Source organism: Scyliorhinus torazame, chromosome 2 (assembly GCF_047496885.1).
Source record: "Scyliorhinus torazame isolate Kashiwa2021f chromosome 2, sScyTor2.1, whole genome shotgun sequence".
In the NCBI taxonomy this organism is placed as follows: domain Eukaryota; kingdom Metazoa; phylum Chordata; class Chondrichthyes; order Carcharhiniformes; family Scyliorhinidae; genus Scyliorhinus; species Scyliorhinus torazame.
In genome coordinates, this window is record NC_092708.1 from 266,386,894 (window position 1) to 266,408,430 (window position 21,537).

The 21,537-nt window shown below is 46.4% G+C and overlaps 1 protein-coding gene across 5 annotated transcripts in view; it reads left to right on the forward strand.

Moving 5' to 3' along the window:
* ino80 (INO80 complex ATPase subunit) overlaps positions 1-21,537 on the forward strand; it is a 415,492-nt gene that overhangs the window by 60,863 nt on the left and 333,092 nt on the right. For all 5 annotated transcript variants that reach the window (XM_072486849.1, XM_072486876.1, XM_072486859.1 and 2 more), the window contains exon 6: positions 1,260-1,380. In XM_072486849.1, coding sequence (XP_072342950.1) covers positions 1,260-1,380 — 121 coding nt within the window. The remainder of the gene's footprint in view (positions 1-1,259; positions 1,381-21,537) is intronic.

Genomic DNA, 21,537 nt, shown 5'->3' on the forward strand with positions numbered 1-21,537 from the left:
CCTGCCTACAACAGTAGTGGACTCGCCAACACTAAGGGCATTCAAATGGTCATTGGATAGACGTATGGACGATAAGGGAATAGTGTAGATGGGCTTTAGAGTAGTTTCACAGGTCGGCGCAACATCGAGGGCCGAAGGGCCTGTACTGCACTGTTATGTTCTATGTGAGTAAAGTAACAATGTTCATGATGCTGATCCCAGTTAATTGGGGAACCAAAATGTGCCCATAAGTCAGGGTTTTGTGCTGTGATTCCTAGTAACTTTGGTAAAGAGAAGAAATTAGTGGGCCACACTTGTTCATGTCCTTCTGTTCCGGAGATTGGTTTCAGATTGGCACCAAAGTCATCACTTGCCTTTAACCTTGGATGAATCAAGATAGGTGAACAGCAGAAAAGGCAGTGCTAGAAAGTGTAGTCTTGCTCCATGCCTACCCTCCAATCACATGCTGCCCCTTGCCAGCATCATCAATAAACAAGGAGTTATGTAGCACATCAACATTCAGCTCTACTTTCACCCACCGTCATCGCTAGGGCAGCACGGTGGCACAGTGGTTAGCACTGCTGAGGGCCTGTATTCAACCCCGGCGCCAGGTCACTGTCCGTGTGGAGTTGCAAATTCACCCCATGTCTGCGTGAGTCTCACCCCCACAACCCAAAAGATGAGCAGGGTAGGTGGATTGGCCACGCTAAATTACCCCTTAATTGGAAAAAAAAGAATTGGATACAAAGAACAAAGAAAAGTACAGCACAGGAACAGGCCCTTTACTTTAAATTAATATATATATATCTTTCTCCATTGCTACTGTTAACAGTTCATCTGATATCTGGTTTTGGATGATCCACAATATCTTCCAGTTAAGCACTGGGAAAGCTGAAATCATGATCTTCAGCTCCATACCCTCATTGAACCAAACTGTTTGTAATCTCGTCTTATTTGACCCCAAGCTGTGCTTCCAGTTCCAAATTCTTTCCATTACCAAACATGTCTTGGTAATATTGGTGACCTCACAACCTGCTGCTGAAATCCTCATCCATAACTTTACGCTTGCCCCCCCCCCCCCACAGCACTTCTTTCCACATTGGATATTTTCAATCCTTTCTTCACCTCTTCAGTCTACCACCACCACTCTCTTCCCCCAATTCTAATTATGCTGGGATGTTTATCTGATGTGTGTCTTGTGATGTGTTTGAAGTTCTGCTGTGTGCAGGCCAATGAATGTCTCTATTTGACGTGATATTGCGTTTGTATCCGCTCTCCAGCTCCAGCAATACCAGTACTATAGCACCGGCCTACTGTCCACGCATGACCATTTCTACGAGCAGCAACGGCATGTCCTGGGCCCCAGCAGGAAAAAGAAGAAAGAGGAGAAAAAAATGAAGGGTGAGTGGGCAGTTCTGTTGGGTTTCTTCTGGTTTCCTGCAGCCCCTTCCGTGGCTGTGCTTTGTTGTATCTTAGTGCTATTTCCTCCCACCCTTCACTGTGTACATGTCGATTGGAACAATTTACTCACACTGTGTGCATGTCGATTGTATGTCCTCAGCAGATAAGTTGAGGTAGTTTTGGAGATGGATAATCTTGGAGGTGAAGTAGGCAGCCTTTGTGCTGCAGAGGTTCTGTGGATAGAAGCTCAGCGCAGTCAGATAGGCCAGTGATGTTGCGAACAGTCGAGTTCAACCTAAGACCAAAGTCAGGGAGGACAATTGAATTGGTGGCGAAGGAAGGGCAGAATCAAATGAAGCATTATATGATCCTGCTCTCGTCTGTGAAAACTGCTCACTATTTCATGATCATCTTGGAATGCAAATATAATCCAAAAGCTTTTCTCTGTTACAAACTGTCTTTTTACACCTGTCTCCTCCACCTTCACCTCCAACAAGAGTGAGAGGAGCTCATTGACTCCTTTGTCACTAAGTTGCGATGTCTGATCAGCCTACTCTCTCACTTCCCTCCCTCCCCCGAACCCACAAGGCCAAATTTCTGTAAGGTTTTCCACTGCCCTCACATTGAACTCACACCTTTTTGTTTCTTTCCCATCTCCCAACTCATCCTCTCCAAGATAATCTTGCCCATGAGTTCCACCTTCTGCTCTCTTGACTCTATTCCCACCAAATTGCAGATATTCCATCTTCTCCATGTCAGTGGATATTGTTAATGGCTCTTTCTTTTCAAGTGCTGTTCCTCTCGCCTTCAAAACTGTCATTTTGACATCATCACCCCTACTCAAAAGAGCCAGCACTTCACTCCATCATGCTTGCAACCATCCCATTTGCAACCTTGACGGTGTTATATTCTCTTGGATCCATGCCCATCTTTAATGGAACTCCATTTTTTAATCCTTCCAATCAGGTTTTGACCCTTGCCACAGTAGTGCAACAGCTAATAAAGTCACAAATGACATACTACATATTGTGACAATTTCCCCCCCCTTTATGTATCTTCAGCCTTTGACAGAGTTGACTGTGCCATATTCTCAACGGTTGTCCAATTGGATTTCCTGTGCTCACCAGGTTTATCTGCAAAGTTGTGGTCAGACTGACATTTGCAATGGTTTCTCTTCCAGACCGTATCATTTCCTCCCAAGAATCCTTGCCCCCCCCTTCTATTACTCATCCACATGCTGCCGTTTGGAGACATCGCAGCATGATGGCACCAGCTCTACCGAACTATCTCTTCTGAATCGTCCATTGTCTAAGTTATCAGACAGCTTGCTGGGTGAGCAGAAATTCCCTCCAACCAAATATGGGGAAGACCAAAGACAATGGTTTTGGTCCCCAAATACAGGCTTCATTCTCCAGCGACTGACTGCATCCATCTCCCTGGCATCTGTGACCTCAATATGTGTTGGCTGTTGCACACCCATGCCACCAGTGAGATTTATTTTGTTTCTACCTCCATAACATTTCTCAACTTTGTTCCTATCATCAACTCATCCACTGTTGAAACTGTCATCTATTGTTGCATGTAGACGTGACTATCCCAGTGCACTCCTGTCTGGCCTTCCGCATTGTTCTTTTCTTGAGGATGTGCCCGTGTTCTTAATTGCACCAGGGTCCATTTTCCATCACTCTAGTACCTGCTGACTAACTTTCGCTCCTGGTTAAGCAACACCTTGATTTTAGAATTCTCCTCTTTGTTTCCAAATCCTTCCATGGCCCTGCCCTCTCCCCATCTCTGTAATCTCAGAGCACCACAACCAATTGAAATATCTGTACTCATCTAATTCTGGCCTCTGAAACATCCCAATTTTAATTCTCCAGCATTGGTGGCTGAATCTTCACCTAAGTTATAGAATATCCTCCCTACATCTTTCTGTCCCTCTGTTTCCTCCTTTAAGGAGGAGACTCGTTAAAATCTCTCCCTGACCAAGCTTGTAATTAAAATTTCCTAATATCTCCCTTATGTGGTTTGGTGCGATTTTATTTTGTAATACTCTGTGACGTGCCTTTTAATTTATTATGTTTAGGGTGACATATAAATACATGATGAGGGGTTCAAAGACAATGGCTATATTTGTTCCAGCATTTAATTGCTCATCTAGGGCAAGTGGTGATAAATCAGGCAATGAAGAGAAGGTGTTGTTGGTGTACATGTAGATCCTGGCACCATGCATAAAGGTGGTGAGAGGCATCAGGTACATGAGAAAAAGGGGCCCACGGTTAGGTCCTGGAGATGCTCGAGCAGTAACTGTGGGTACACATGATTCTCTGGCTACAGCTGAGTAGGTGAAAATGTTACCAAGTCTCTGTTAATTCTAATTACTGTATGTTGAGGAAGAATGAAACTGTAGCTAGCCTGCACCTTAAAACGGGTTTATTTCCAAAACAGCAAGTCGCAGACGCTCCAGTTCCCTCCAGACACCAAAAGTAAACTGGTTTATATACTCTTGCAAGGATGCTGTGCTCAATTACCAACTTAAAGCATGTATTCAATTGCAGCACAATTTCAACATTAACAGATTCCTTTTTTCAAAAAGACATAGAAAAACCAAGTGCGCTTTATTTTCAGAAAAATGTAAAACTGAAGATAGAAAAAAATCATTCATTTTCAAAAATAAACTCATCCTGAGTTGTCCTTTTTTAAAATAAATTTTGAGTATCCAATTCTTTTTTTTCCAATTAAGGGGTAATTTAGCGTGGCCATTCCACCAACCTTTCACATCTTTGGGTTGTGGGGGTGAGACCCACACAGACACAGGGAGAATGTTCAAACTCCACACGCACAGTGACCTGGGGCCGGGATTGAATCTGGGTCCTCTGCACCATGAGGCTGCCGTGCTAACCACTGTGCCACCATGTAGAGTCATCCTTCTTCATTAGTTCATAAGATATAGGAGCAGAATTAGGCCATTCGGTCCATCGAGTCTGCTCCACCGCCATTCAATCATGGCTGATATGTTCCTCATCTGTTACTTACTAGCTCCTTGTCTGTAGCATTGTATGCCCAACAATTTTTAATTCTAAGCATTCCCTTTAGTGAAACAGTCCCATAACTGATGGCTTGTATCAACCCACTGGAGCACAAGAGATTTCTTTTTCTCCGCCATTTGTTTTAGACTTTGAATATCAATTTTGAATCTTTTTTCACTCGCACTCTTTGTGGAGCGTTCATTATTCCAAAGTTGTCAATTTAACTTTCCAATGGGACATTTGCGTCATTATTTCTCCATGTAATATTTCCTTGAATGTTCAATATAAAAAGAATGCCATGTTAACTGCCTCCATTAGTGCAAGAGTCTCTGCAGTCAGGGTGCACTTTACAACTCGCCTTATTTTCATGGCTTCCCAGGTCAAGGGACAGCCCTTCCCATTTTCACCCAGAAGAAGTATTATTAAACCTGCTGCATTTGAAAACCCACCAACAAGTTTGCGAGAGAGATGTCACTGAACACCAACAATTTTATGTTCTTAGTGTCACCCAAAGATAGAAACTTGAGTTTCTCCATCTATAACTTTTTTAATTTTCTATTCGCCCGTAAGATATCCTGGACCATTATAGCTGTTTCATTATCGTGCAGCAACATCAACACTTGCATCCGGCCTAGCCTGTGTGCCCAATTATTTTAGCTGCCCAACCAAACCTTGCAGCTGCTCTGATACATCCTTGGAAGCATCGGCATCTTTTTGCGAAGTCCTAGCCCGACTGACTGCAACAGGTCTCTAAATACCATTGTTGATACAAAGTAACCTCAGAACCTATGTTGTTTTATTTCTGACCCAATATATTTAACGGTCCCTTTAGCCGGACTCCCAACCTTAAAATCTGTTCTAATCTTGTCAGTAACTCCTGAAACTCACTAGTGCCACCCCACAGGAAGTCATCAACATGCAACAAGAAGATGCCTACCAGTTTTCCACCATGGTGCCAGTAAAACCTGACAAGATTTGCCTTCAGTTGGAGACAACCCAACTTTAACTTTACCGATTAACTCAAGAAGCATTGTTTAAACCATACACCCACTTATTCAAATTCCAGCATTTTCTCTCCACCTTTGGAGGTGATTCCTCTAAAGAAATGCAATTTTTATATCTATCAACTTACACTCAGAAACGCCACCAAATAGGCCAAATAAAAAAGTCAAAATTATCTTCCCTGCTGTGGGCAAGACCACTCTGATTTCTTGATCTGCTAAGCATTATTCAAATCCCTGGACCACTAACATAGTCTTGGCCTTTAAGTGCTATCTGGTGGGACCTTTTCTGGCCAGATCCACCTATGATAGTGCTGGCTGACTGTTATTTAGAACTTCTGAATACACAATTACAATTCCAGCTGATCCTCCTGGCTCTTAATTTATATTTTTTGTTTAGAGATAATAATAATAATCACTTATTGTCACAAGCAGGCTTCAACGAAGTTACTGTGAAAAGCCCCATTCCGGCACCTGTGCGGGGGGAGTCCAGTATGGGATGTGGACTGTTGCAGGACTGCTGACAAAATAAAAAACATTAAACAGTATTAACTATAATATAATACTCCTTCACTCCAACTTTCTCTATTACAGATATATGCAGATTTGTAAGGATAATACCAGTTATTATCTTATACTCTAATATTGTAAGTACACAGTTTGTATAAGCCAATGACGAAATGTGGTCAGACGCGCCACACCCTGAAAGCAATTGGCACACCACTCAATACAACTTCTGTGGATTTCTCATTAACTCGCCCAGACGTGTGTTTCACTGAAACTCTGGATTTCCCACGAGGGTTTCCAAACTCCACTCTCGAAGAACATACTTTGAAGTCTTCCTCCACACAAATCTCTCTCTAAGATGCCCTCACCAATGATCAACATCAAAGAACAAAGAGAAATACAGCACAGGAACAGGCCCTTTGGCCCTCCAAGCCTGCACCGGCCATGCTGCCCGTCTAACCTAAAACCGTCTACATTTCCGGGGTCCGTATCCCTCCTTTCCCATCCTGTTGTATTTGTCAAAACGCCCCTTAAATGCCACTATTGTACCTGCTTCTATCATAACCTCAAGCAGCGAGTTCCTGGTACCTACTACCCTCTGTAAAAAAAACTTCTCTCGCACATCTCTAAACTTTGCCCTTCGCACCTTAAACCTATGTCCCCATGTAATCTTTTCAGTATCCCCCTGCCTTGGATTGTCACATGCATCAAGCTTCAATGCAATCTCTTGGGTACCTAACCACGCCACAAGAATATCACTGCTTCCCAGATTGTGTTAAGGTGCCGCCAACCTGAGGATTCAGATGCCTGGTTTCTCGCCAGCCGACTTCACCAGGTTTGCAATCTCGCAGCTCTATCTTTAACTAACTGGGAGCCTCTTCCTATGCTCCTGACTTCACTTCAAAGAACTCTTTTACCAGATTTCTGTTCTTTATTCCTTTAATTTCCTGGGACACTCATTCAATTTCTGACTGTCCCATCTGGCATCTGGGACTTGTTTTCTGCATCACTGTATTGTTCTGCCTGTACTGGCAGTTTCTGTTTGTTCTGCCTGTACTGGTAGTTTCTGTGGAAACATCTTGCCTATTGGGTAACCTGGTTGCATCTAAACCCAAATGCATATGCTTTTCAGTGTGGGTCTCGTTGCTAAGCAATAGCTTAGTTTTTAAAATCCTGTAATTGCTTTTACATTGTAAACCCGTAATTACAATGCAGGCCGTTTAAAGTGAAACTAAAACCTATAGGCATGCAGACACCTTTGTTTAACACAAAGCTAAAGTTCTAACCCTTAGCACACAAGTAAAGAGACATGAATTGAGCTGAAACAGATGTCATATTTCTAATACCCATAATACTAAATAAGTTGTTTAAACCAGCTCTCGTTCGAAACTCTCAACTCTTCCAATTGTCCAACTACTTCTGAACTTGCCTGCCGTTGCAAAAACTCTGGTCGTGGGGACTCCTGCCTCTGCTCCTTTGTCATAATGATTCAGCAGTTTCCACTCCACTATGACGTCTAGTCAGGCTGTGATCTCTATTTTTGTCAGTTTAAATCTTTCTAGGAACCTACTGTCAGATCCCTTGCTTACCCCGCCAAAGGTCCTATCCACTGTACGTTAATATTTCCTCAGTCCGGAATCCTCACCTGACCCATGCAACTTGGTCTATGATTTCCTATTTTCCATTCTCATTCATCATTTTCCCAGTCTGTGGCCTTCACTGCTGGTCCATCAAGCTGGACATTCAGCCAATTCTTGTACTTTCCAGGAGATTTCCTGCCCATCTCACTTTTATTTCATCTCTCCAATTATCAGATCCTGCTGGACAATACAATACCCGGAACCAACTTTGGGCAGCTGACCTCTGGACAGATCCGCCTCTTCCTCTTTATCACAATCCAATATTCCACTGCTATCTAATTCCTCGTCCATTAGATCATGTCCTTCCGGCGTTGCCCCACAAAATATGACTGTAATGCACATGGTGCTTAGTCGCCTTCCATTACATTATTAGTATTCGTAAATTCATAATTATTTTGATGACCTGCGAAGAATGCACTTTTATTGTATGATTCTCAAGTTGAACAATCACAGTTTTCCGTTCACATTGTAGAGCATTCCTTGGGCCTTTCTTTCCATTCCATTTGCCTGTCTCTCTTATAATAAACCAAATCACCAGAACTAAATTCTACCTCAGATGGTCTTATGCAGTGTTGCAGTGCTCTCCTAATTCTTTCGGAAACCTCCGTCTTGATGAAAACCTTCCTGCTTGCAGGGAAGGCATTCAAGTGGGCAGAGAAAACAGAGGTAATGGTAATTCCTTCAAGAGCTTGGGGAGCATCTGACAGCACTGAAGGCAAATTTTGATTTCTTCTGTACACTGACTATACCCGTGCCCAAACCATTTGTAAAGAATTCTGTGCATGTACTACCCACGCCTACACCGTTTTCAACTTGCAATCTGGTTGTTTAGTCGGTACCTTATGTGACATGTCGTCATCACTGTTTGATTCCTCTCGTATAAAACATTGCTGAACAGGCTCTCAATCTAAGTATGCATAACTGAGATTCAAATTTTAGCCCATCCCAAAATTCCTTAATTCACAATTTCCATCCATTATCTTTAAAAAAAATAAATTTAGAATACCCAATTCAGTGTTTTTTTAATTAAGAGGCAATTTAGCGTAGCCAATCCACTTACCCTACGCACCTTTGGGTTGTGGGTTGAGACCTGGGGCTGTGATTGAAACCGGGTCCTCAGCGCTGTGAGGCAGCAGTGCTAACCACTGTGCTGCCCTTGCCATCCATTATCTGTCAGGAATTTCATTTGTCTTCCTAAACTGGTACCAACGCACTTCTCCGTGACATTATCAACAATGGTCCGTTTGTTCTTGCAACGTAGTACTGTAGGTAGGCCAAATCTAGTTGCCATAAAGTGTAGCAAAAGAAACACAATGATCCTTATTCCATATGTTCAAGTCCATTACCACCACATCATTAAATTCTCTGGCCAGTGGCAAACTCACAACAGGATGTGGTCATTGTTGCCTTTTCTGTGGCTCTGCTGTAACTATGGCAATCAGTGAGGTTGCCCTCCTTTTTTTTGATATCTATATTCTAATGCTCAGAGACGCAAGGTATCAAATGATACCACCACAAGGTTCAACCGGCTATCGATCGAAGAGCCAAACACCAGTTAGTTAGTTCAAGATCAAGGGTACTTTATTTACACACACCATTAGTCACTACTAGTTAACTACACCTATCGACTAAGACAACATGTACTTAACTTCAGGCAACCGGCTAAGGTCAGAGGAACAGTGGCCATTGTTCGATTCTGGATCTATCGGGTCTGTAGAAGTAACTGCTGCTCAGCTGGGCTCATCCATCTGGTAGCGAGCGTTGAACTTGGACTTGCTTCTGGTGGTGCTGCGATTGGAGATGGTCGGTGCCGGGGCGCAGGTCCAAAAGAGGACGAACATATGGTGGACTCTCTTCTTATGCTTCGGGGTTTTCGCGCTCTTTTGGGCGGTCCTTCAGTTTGGACCCCACTAATTGGGCGATTCCTGATCATTGCGTTCGATTCGAACCAATAAATGGGCGGGTGCCTGGATGGCTGGGCGTGTCCCAAGCGGTCACTGACCCTGTTGTTTAGGCTTCCCTAGTACAGGGAGTGGCGCCGAAATGTCTGGGACTGTACCGGTCGCTCAAGTCCTTTGTCTTGGTGGAGATGGGCCACCAAATGCTAATCGGTCCATCAAAATGCTAATTGGGCGGGGTTTCGATACCGTTTGGATTCCTCACTCTCAAATATACATTTCAGGCTCTGAGCATGCCTGAATCTCGCATTGTCCATTTTACCCGCTATGCTTTGTGAGCTTTTCTGTTCCTGGTTGTAAGTGGCCATCCCAGATGGCTACACTCCGTGCTCTTGATCCTCAACGCAAAATTTCCCTGACACAACACATATTCTAAAATTCCTAAGGGGGCATTTAACATTCAAACCTATATGTCATTCTCCTTACACAAAAAAGGGACCTCCAACTGTCTCTAACTAGACTACACTCATGCTGCTATTTAACAATCAAAGAACTATCTTACAATACAAATAACCAATAGCAGCATCACATTCCTACTTGCCACCGAATTCCTACGACCGCGGAATTTGTTAGGGGGGAAGGGTTCAGAAATAGTGTGGGGTTTGCTGGAGTCCGAGGAAAGGGGCTCTAAGTGTGTATACTGGAGGGTGGGAGGCTCTCCTTCTCCGTTTCCGAAGTCTGATTGTCTGGATGACACTGCACAATATAGCTATCACCAGCAAAGCATCTACTGTGTATGACGGGGAGTATTATTTAATGAGATTCTCACCATGTGGGGGTATCAGTGGCTGTGTCTATGTGTAGTGTAGTGTCCGGGCTGGGGGTGTGTTGTTGGGTAGTCGTGTTGTTGGGTAGTCGTGTTCTGGGCCTGTGTTGTGCGGGAGGTAGAGGTGGGTAACGCGCGCAACTGTATTGTTCCAGCGATGATCATGATGCAGATCATCAGGTTTGTCTTCATCTTGTCCATGCTTTTCTCTGTCTTCAGGTACCTTCGTATCTTCCTAGGGGTACAAGCATAATATCTGTTATTATCTTGTTTAATAACTCGTTTGTCTGTTTCTCCTTATTGTCAATTTCCTGTTTAGAATCGTCACCATATGTGACTCACTCATTTTTTAATTTAAACAACCATTTTGGAGACAAGACATCCGGAAAAAGTGCTGTCACATTCGCAGCCTGTGTTTGATGGGCTGGGTGGGCGGACAATTTATCCGTCCTCTGCAAACTCGTTTTTCAACAAAGTGATTCGAACATGTAAATAGCAGGTGGGGGAATAGCAACCAAAGGGTTGCTGGAAAGGGGCAAAAGTTGTGGCAAAAGTGCCTTCTTTAAACCACAGATGTGAAAAAGAACAGCAAAAGAGTTTCAAAAACAATTCTCCGAATGGGGTGCGAATATGATCCGCGGCAGGGCAAGAATGGGTGGAATCCCCGGGTAGGGCAGTGATCAGTGCCGTTGCTCCACTACCCGAGCTTGGCTGACCAAATGTATAGTGGGTCCTCAGGCAGGGCGGGGGCCAGTGCCGTTACTCCACTGCCTGAGTGACCTTCCAAGAGCGGTAAGTATTTGGGGATATATGAGCTCCAACAAACTTGCTCTTTAACTGCCATGTGGTGTCAGAAGAGTAGTCATTACTGTATCAAGAAATTATTCGTGAGGCTGACACGCAAAATCGTACAAGAGAGAACGTACAACATTTAAAAACAAGCTAAAGAAGAAAAGCGGGCAGGTTCCATCAGAGAATAGGACACCGTAAATCTCAATTGGTTCCTTTCTCTCATCATCGGGTCACCTCAAGGTTCCATTCCAAAAAGGGTCTCAAAGGGGTTACCATGGTGCGAGTCAGACTCTGAGTCATCACCATCTCCCGGGTGCCAAACTCGTGCCTGGAGTTTTAGTGCCAATACGGCGTGTGCCAATGTAGGGTCCATTTCGTCATTCCGTGTCAGGCGACAGGAATTATCGCGGTGCCAGTCCTTCGAATTCTGTAGGGCGGTAGGGGCAAGGGGAGTGTCGCTATCGTCGGGTGGTGGGTCAGGTTCTGATAGCGGCAAATAAATTGTCTCAAGGGGCTGAACATATCATGGTCGGTGTCTCTAGGGCTGTAGTGACTGGGGCCTGGTATGTGTGTCCAGTGTTCGGGTCTCTCAGGGGCGTCAGGTGTGCTGTCGCTGTCGCTAGCAGCCGAATCTAGCGTTAGGGTGAAATTTGATCCTCGGGGCGGGGTCAAGGTCGTGGCTGTGGACGTGCTGCTGCTGTGGGAGGGGGGATTGGGTTGTCAGTGGGCGGGTCTCCGTTGTCTGCCATTGCCAATGAAAGGTGGTGGGAGTGGCTGCACTGCATTCCATAAACCTTAAGATGGTTTACATGGAACCATCCTTACTTTCAATTAGGATATGTGATTTTATAAACTGAGAGGCTTACCTTGTCAGTGATTGAATAGGGTTCTGCAAAGTTAGGGGAGAGGAATGAGCTGGGATTGTATAAGGAGATCATGACTTGATGTCCGACTGTAAAGTCTGTCGGGTGTACTGTCTTATCAAAGCAGGCCGTACTCTGCTTTCGTTTAGCGCCTAGTCGAACAGCTGCAGCGAGCTGTGCTGCTTTAATATTCTCCAACATGTTCTGGACTGCTTTCTCATGGGTCAGGGTGGTGACTACGGGGCTGGCCAAATCAAGTCCAAACAAATACTCGGTACCCTTCATGGGTCGTCCAGTCATGAGGGTATGGGGAGTGAAACTTGTCGAACTCGCCACCCTGTTTCTAATAAACATCATTGCGAATGGGAGCACTATGTCCCATGTCGTGTTGTGCTGCTGCACCATTTTTCTAAGTGTGGCCTTTAGTGTCCGATTCATGCGTTCCACAATGCCGCTGGACTGCGGGTGATAGGCAATGTGAAACTTCTGCTTTATCCCAAAAATTGTCATCACATTTTTCATGACTCTGCCTGTGAAGTGCGAACCTTGGTCCGACTCAATACTACAGGGGAGTCCCCATCTGGTGAAAATTTGCTCGGTTAGGATCTTTGCCGTATTTGTTCTCGAGGAGAAAGCTTCGACCCATTTCGTAAATGTGTCGATGACAACCAACACATATTTGTATCCATTTCTGCAGGGGCGGAGGGGACCAATATAGTCTAACTGCAAGTTTGTCCATGGGCCATTTACAGGGCGGGTGTGTCGTAGCTGGGCTTTTTTCGCATATCTGTCCGGGTTGTTCTGTGCACAAATCAAGCAGTTCTCAACGTAATGAGATACGTCGGTTTTTAAAACAGCCCACCAGCAGAGGGGTCTGAGGTGGGCAAGGGTGAATTCTATCCTTTGGTGTCCATGTCCATCATGGAATTTACAAATGATCTTGTTCCTGTCCTGGGTGGGGACTACATAAATGCCATCTTTTAAAACGATTCCCTCATGGATCTTTAAAGAATTCTTAAACTTTTCGTAGGGAGCTGGGAAGTTTCTTTTAATGTCTCGTCTTCCTTCTGTGCTTGGGCGAAGTCTTGAATGTTGGTCTGTGAGACCTGAACTGCGTGTACTGGGGCACTCTCGGGGGGGGGTTGCCAAAAGTAGCCATGTCGTGAGCCTGCCTTCGCTAGGGCATCAGCTTTCACATTACCGGGTGGGGAGGAATGATGGTGACTTCTAACTTTAACTGTGCCATATTTTCTACCTTTCGCTGTCTGGAGGATGTGTTTGAGTTATGGCGTTGAGGGTAGAGGTTTCCCGTCGGCAGAAATAAATCCTCTAGATTCCCACAGGGGTAGGAATTCTGTCAGACGTACAAACTGTCTGAATATATGTCTGCTGGGGTCGGGAATGAATCGGGGTGCTGGACAATATAAGCGATGGCTGCCAACTCGGCTGCCTGCGAACCTAAGTGTCCAGGCAACTTTAAAGCGATCTCTTCTAAAGCGCGTCCCTGCGCATCCTCTACATAAATCCCACATCCTGTGATTCTTTTTCCATTAAGGACTGTGGAGGAGCCATCTACATTAATTCTCAAAGCTTTGTCTGTGGGCTGGGTCGTCTGTCGTCGGATGCCTGTCTTTTTCGGTACCGACTTGGGAACAAAGGGCCCTGTGCTGTGCTTGGGGACTATGATCTCGCACTCATGTGGGGTTCTTGCATAGTGCAAATTGTCGGCCAGAAACGTGCGCTGCTCGAATTTGGCTTACTGTGCCGTCTTTTAGTCTGCCGTCTAATAAAAGCTGTGTTGGGCTGTGCTCGGTCAAAATGGTTTCGGGGTTGAGTCCGGTTATGTACAAGAAGTACTGTACCGCCCAGAAAACTGCTAGCAGGTGCCTTTCGCAGGCTGAAAATCCCTGCTCTACTGGATCTAAAACTCGTGAGGCATAGGCTAGGGGTCCTAAACCATCGTGCCTTTCCTGCAGGAGTACAGCCGAAAGGGTTCGGTCGGTGGTCACTACCTCTATCGCATATGGGGAGTGTGGATCTGGTGCTTGCAAAGTGGGGGCTGTGCTCAGGGCATCCGTGTGCTTTGGAAGCCATTTCCATGGGGCCTGTTTCTTAAGGAACTCTGAAGGTTGGGCTGCTTTTGTGGCGAAACCGTCTATATAGTTCCTGCAGTAACCGACTAGTCCTAAAAATGACCGGAGTGCTGTAACGTTTTAAGGCAAGGGCAATTTTACAATCGAGTCTATACGTTTATATTCTATTTCACACTTAACATGCACGATGACCGTACCTAAATATGTGACTTTTTCATGGAGGATTTGGGCTTTCTTGGGGTTAATTTTGCATCCAATTTTTGTGAGTAGTCGTAATAATTCCGAAAGAAGTTAAATGTGCTCTTCCTTGGTGTCAGTCTGTAGGAGCAAGTCGTCCACATACAGAACAAGGCATTCAGGGCGGGAAAATTTTGATAAGCTGTTCGCCAATTGCCTGTGAAAAATGGAGGGGGAGTTGTGGAAGGCATGTCCACGTGTACTGCTGTCCCTGGAAAGTGAACGCAAATTTGTACTAGCATGCTCTGTCCAGTGGGATGGGCCAAAAGCCATTGCTGATGTCCAATACCGCGAAAAGTTTTGACTGGAGTCCCTGTTTTAACATCGTCTCGGGACTCGTGGCAACGGTGGGGGCTGCTAGTGGAGTCACTTTGTTCAATTCCCTATAATCGATGGTCAGTCGCCATGAACCATCTGGTTTGCTTACTGGCCAAATCGGGGCATTGTTCGTCGATGCTACGGGTCGAATCACCCCTTGGTTCAATAAACTTTGGATTACCTTAGCTATCTCTCCCTCGGCTTGCTGGGGAAAGCCGTATTGTTTCTGGGTTTAGGATCGGGACCTGTAATGATAACCACTCCTGGGATTTTGCCGCAGTCATGCTTGTGCTGGGCAAACAATGCTTTATGTCTTTTCAAGACTTCGCTAACCGTTTTGTCTGTGGTAATGGTTTGTGGATCAAACCAGTACTCTCCTACTGAGCTAATCCTGTGTGCATAGTCTCCTACTGTGAGCGTGGCAGGGGCAAGTGCTGCCCTAGCCATTTTCCATACACATCTATTAACGGGGTCGAACGAAAGGTTGTGTGCGCTCATTAAATCTGTGCCCAGGATGTGTTCTGCTGCTTGGGGTAAATCTACTAAAACAGCCGAGTGTTTTGTTTTAATATTGCCAATCTATACATCCACAGGGGCTGTGACGTGTCCCTGCTGGAGGTGACCTGTAAAGCCACTAAGGGTAATGGTGTCCGTAGTGGGCCATATATCTCTCTGGTACATTGCGGAGGAGTTTAACGTGGTTCGGGACCCTCCTGTGTCCCAAAGGAACTCTACTGGGTGTCCCCGGACTGTGCCTGCAACTACCGGTCTTCCGGACTTATCCCAAAGGGTATCGCAGACCCAAGTTGGGGAGCCCGAACACCGTCAATAGGTTTATGGCCAAATATCAGCTCGAGCGCTAACACTGTGGATGGGTCTGGCATTGTTTCTAGAGGGGGCATTTGTGTGCTGATTCCGTTGCTGCTTCAGGGAGGCTTGACTCTCTTGCGTAATGTCCTTCCTGTCCGCAATTATAACATTCCTCTGTTTTGGGGTGCTGCGCGATTCTTCTGCCTTCATTTACCCATGCGGGATCTTGGTGTGGCCTTACTGGATTCATTGTGGCGTCTATTCTTTCCTGCTCTGTCTTCCTGTGTAGGGACTGTTCCCAAGCTCTCGATAAGCGCTTCAGTACCCACACTTCATTGTGTGCCGGGTCGTAACTGGCACACGCCTTCTGTCCTGCCTCTGTGGCATGGGATACTAGAGTACGGGTCCATTTGGCCGTATCGTCTGCTGATAAACGGGCACGGGCTAACTCATCAAATCCAGTGGTAAAGTGGATCCAGAGGCGCCCAGCAAACGCTGTTGGATGCTCTCCCGTTTTATGCCTGCACCGGTTGAGTCCTTCTACCGGATGATCTCTATTGTAGCCAATGGCATCTAAAATGGCTGTTTTCATGTCTTGGAGGCTACCTCCCCCTACATTTTGTGGGTCGGGAAGGGCTGAACTAACCAATGGGTCTAGGCACATCACTATGAGCTTTACCTCTTCCTGCTCATCCAAACCGTACATGAGGGTCTGTTGCTTAACTAGTTTGAAAAAGTGGTATGGGTCTGATGTGGGGTGGAAAGTCTCAATTTTATCGCGGGCATCTCTTAACTGGGTGATGGTTAATGGGGTGATGTACACAAAATCGGGTTGGTCTTCCGTGGTGACCCTGCACTGCGTAGTGATGGGGTTCATTGGGTTGGGTGCTGCCTGTGCAGTCGGTGGTGCGGGTGCTTTCCTTTTCGGGGCCTGGGGGGCTCTGTTCTGATTTTCTGTCCCGTTCACGTACAGTTGGGCCATTTCACTAAGTTCCTGCCAATCGGGGCCATCTTCCTGATCTAGCTGTGGGCCAAAGGTATCTCTGAACCCATTCTGAACGGATAGCAGTGATTGCAATCTTGCAATTTGCTGCCTGCACTTGGCATGATCCACCGAACTCTGCCTCTGTTCCGTGGTGGTACTGTGGAGTGCTCGGAGGGCTGCCTTCAAATCCTAACATTGTTTCCTCAACTGTTCTACCTGGTGCTCTGTTTCCTCTCTTACCAGTACCGCATGTCCTGGTAGGCGTTATCGTATTGAATCTGGAAGCTGCTGAGGTGGGCGAGACAATATTGGTGTACCCACTTGACATCATCCATCTCCTTGTCCTTCGCTGCTAGCTGCTCCCGGAGTTGCACATTTCATCTCTCACTTTCACTAATGTTTCCCCCCTCCTCCTCAAGCTGTCTACGACGCATCCTCACGACCTCCTCTGTGCCTCGCAATCCTGCCAAGCAGGACACGATTGCCATCGGCTTACGAACCTTACTCAAACTTTTCTTGTGGATCTCGGTCAGGCTGTCCCACCAAGTATGTCCTATGCTGCCAGGACCTTTTTCCCCATTCGTGCAAAATTCCGACCGTAGGGGCCATCCTACAACCTCGGGCTCTTGTGGATGCATAAGGCATTCCATTGCCTTCATGGCTATCCCTACAATTATTTCTATCTCTACCGGAAATTTGGAACAAGGGGGAATAAAGCGGTGGTGCAAGCACTGGTACAGCTCAAACAATTTTCTGGTTTACGAAACTCCCGAAAGTTTCACGCAACAAAATCTATCAAGTTTACCTTGTATCCCTTTGTTAGTACGCATGCAAATTACACACTTCCGAATTTTGGAGGTTTGATCGATACTGGTTTCGCTTGTGGTTTCTTTTACTTTGCCAATTTGGATTTCTAATTCAAACGCTTTTGTGACTTCTCTTGGAGTGACACGGTCACTTCTGGGTTGAGTCCTGTCAGATGTGGCCAATAACTGTTTCCTTTTCTGTGGCTCTGCTGTAACTATGGCAATCAGTGAGGTTGCCCATCTTTCTTTTGATATCTATATTCTAATGCTCAGAGTCGCCAGGTATCAAATGATACCACCGCAAGGTTCAACCGGCTATCCATCAAAGAGCCAAACACCAGTTAGTTAATTCAAGGTCAAGGGTACTTTATTTACACACACCATTAGTCACTACTAGTTAACTACACCTATCGACTAAGACAACATGTACTTAACTTCAGGCACCCGGCTTAGGGCAGAGGAACAGTGGCCGTTGTTTGATTCTGGATCTATCGAGTCTGTAGAAGTAACTGCTGCTCAGCTAGGCTCATCCGTCTGGTGATGGACGTTGAACTTGGACATGCTTCTGGTGGTGCTGCGATTGGAGATGGTCGGTGCCGGTGCGCCAGGTCCAAAAGAGGACAAACACATGGTGGACTCTCTTCTTATGCTTGGGGGTTTTCGCGCTCTTTTGGGCGGTCCTTCAGTTTGGACCCCACTAATTGGGCGATTCCTGATCATTGCGTTCGATTCAAACCAATAAATGGGCGGGTGCCTGGATGGCTGGGCGTGTCCCAAGCGGTCACGACCCCTGTTGTTTACACTTCCCTAGTACAGGGAGTGGCGCCGAAATGTCTGGGACTGTACCGTTCGCTCAAGTCCTTTGTCTTGGTGGAGATGGGCCACCAAATGCTAATCGGTCCATCAAAATGCTAATTGGGCGGGGTTTCGATACCGTCTGGATTCCTCACTTGCAAATATACATTTCAGGCCCTGAGCCTGCCTGAATCTTGCATTGTCCATTTTACCCGCTATGCTTTGCGAGCTTCTCTGTTCCTGGTTGTAAGTGACCATCCCAGATGGCAACAGTCATGTCCTTCGATATCTAACACAAATGTCACATCGAACTGTGACTTGGTTGTCATATTCTTTCTATCCAACTTCCCGCAGTAGACTCTAAATATTTATGTCACTGGATGTGCAAATTATCTATGCAAATTCCAAATAATCACCATCATGTCCACCAAACTTTTATTTCCAGGCGTTAACAAGACTGCTTGTACTCTTCGAGAAATATCTGCTTCCTTAATGCCAGGCAGTAATGGCCTGCCCAAGTAAAACGTAAATCCAGTTTTCCCGAACACAGTCACTCTTGTCATTCTCCATGTCGAGCTTCATCTGTGCTTTTTTTCAACATAGATCTGCTCAACAATAGAGGTATTTTGGGAGCAACCACATTGGTACTGATGGAGATTGATCTGAACTATCCTGCAAGGGAGAACTACTCTTCTGGCAGATGTTTTCATGTTATTCCCAAATGTGAAGTAGGTAGAGATTCCCTACTCCTAAGCGGCACAGTAGCACAGTGGTTAGCACTGTTGCTTCACAGAGTCAAGAATCCGTGTTTGATTCCCGGCTTGGGGCACTGTCTGTGCGGAAACTGTATATTCTCCCGTGTGCGTGGGTTTCCTCCATGTGCCGTCTGGTTTCCTCCCACAAGTCCCAAAAGATGTGCTTGTTAGATGAATTGGACATTCTAAATTCTTCCTTGGTGTACCCGAACAGGCACAGTAGTCGGCGACTAGGGGCTTTTCACAGTAACTTCATTGCAGTGTGAATGTATGCCTACTTGTGACACTAATAAAGATTACTATTACCTTCTGCGAATCTGTTTCAGTGATTCCATGTAGCAGTTAAGTCAATCCATCCCACACACTGGAAGTGTAACTGCTACTAAAACTGCGCAGTCAGATGAATCAGTAATCCAAATATTCCTCACCAGATTCAATGTCCCAGTGACCAACACAATTCTTTCAGAGCAGTTACCACCATCATGTTCAGCCTTGGAATAATTTCTTCAATGTGTTATTTCAAAAACACAATTCTTTCATTGCGGGCAATTCAGTGCATAATGATATTTGGAATCGCATCGATTAACGATTCCCCAGCCAGTTCTTGGGTTGAAGTGCCTACGAAACACTGCTCCATACCCACCTTTTGTTTCTACCCAAAAATTCGCTAAATGTACGACCATATTCAGACCGCCTATCAACAACGTCATCTTTGTACTGAAATCTGCGTTTAATTTTTTTGTTGATTTCAAAATTAGGGCACATTGAATCCTCCGTCCTTTGCTTTTTAAAAAAAAAATATATTTATTAAAGTTTTTAACACACTTTTTCTCCCTTACAAACAATAACCCCCGCCCCGTAACAAAAAAAAGAAACGTGAAATCGCGCGGAGCAAGATATATACATGGCAAAATAGTATATTTACATAGCTTTGTACACTGGCTCTCTCCCGTACGTGCCAGTTTCCCCGACTCTTCATGTTATCTCTTGCTCATCCCCCCCCCCCCCCCCCCCGGGACTTTCTCCTCTTCCCCCCCCCCAGGTTGCTGCTGCTGACCAACCTTCCTCTAACGCTCCGCGAGATAGTCTAGGAGTGGTTGCCACCGCCTGTAGAACCCCTGCGCAGACCCTCTCAAGGCGAACTTAATCCTCTCCAACTTTATGAACCCAGCCATATCGTTTATCCAGGCCTCCACGCTGGGGGGGCTTCACCTCCTTCCACATTAGCAAGATCCTTCGCCGGGCTACTAGGGACGCAAAGGCCAGAATGCCGGCCTTTTTCGCCTCCTGCACTCCCGGTTCGTCCACTACTCCGAATATTGCTAGCCCCCAGCTTGGCTTGACCCGGACTTTCACCACCTGAGATATTGCTCCCGCCACTCCTCTCCAGAACCCCTCCAGTGCCGGGCATGACCAAAACATATGGACATGGTTCGCCGGGCTCCCTGAGCACCTTCCACATCTGTCCTCTACCCCAAAGAACCTGCTCAACCTCGCCCCCGTCAGGTGAGCTCTGTGAACCACCTTAAATTGCATCAGGCTGAGCCTGGCACACGAGGAGGAATTAACCCTACCTAGGGCATCCGCCCACAGATCTTCCTCGATCTCCTCCCCCAGCTCCTCCTCCCATTTACCCTTCAACTCTTCTACCAGCGCTTCCCCTTCTTCTTTCATCTCCTGGTGTATTTCCGACACCTTACCCTCCTCAACCCATGCGCCCGAGATCACCCTGTCTTGAATTTCTTGTGCCGGGAGCAACGACAATTCCCTCACCTGTCGCCTTACCTGCATATATCTAAAGGCATTTCCCGGGGGTAACTCAAACTTCTCCTCCAGTGCCCCTAGGCTCGCAAACGTTCCGTCAATGAACAGGTCCCCCATTCTTCTGATCCCCGCCCGATGCCAGCTCTGGAACCCCCCGTCCATCTTCCCCGGGGTAAACCGATGGTTACCCCTGATTGGGGACCACACCGATGCTCCCATTGCACCCCTGTGCCGTCTCCACTGGCCCCAGATCCTTAGCGCTGCCACCACCACCAGGCTCGTGGTATACTTTGTCGGCGAGAGCGGCAGCGGTGCCGTCACCATCGCCCCCAGACTCGTTCCTTTGCAGGACGCCATCTCCATCCTCTTCCATGCCGCCCCCTCTCCCTCCATAACCCACTTGCGGATCATCGACACATTTGCTGCCCAGTAGTAGCTCCCCAGGTTTGGCAGCGCCAACCCTCCTCGATCCCTGCTGCGTTCCAGGAACCCTCTCCTTACCCTCGGGGTCTTATTCGCCCACACAAACCCCATAATACTCCTGCCTACTCTCTTAAAAAAGGCCTTCGTGATCACGATGGGAAGGCACTGAAACACAAACAAAAACCTCGGAAGGACCACCATTTTGACCGATTGCACTCTACCCGCCAGCGAGAGCGGTAGCATGTCCCATCTTTTGAAATCCTCCTCCATTTGCTCCACCAACCTCGTCAGATTCAGTTTATGTAGGGCCCCCCAGCTCCTGGCTATCTGGATCCCCAGATACCGAAAGCTCCCCTCCGCCCTCCTCAGCGGTAGGTCCCCTATCCCTCTTTCTTGGTCCCCCGCCTGTAATACAAAGAACCCACTCTTCCCTACATTGAGCTTATAGCCCGAAAACTCCCCAAACTCCCTTAGAGTCTGCATGACCTCCACCATCCCCTCCATTGGATCCGCCACGTACAGCAACAGGTCATCCGCATATAGCGACACCCGATGCTCTTCTCCCCCTCGGACCACCCTCCTCCATTTGTTAGACTCCCTCAATGACATGGCCAATGG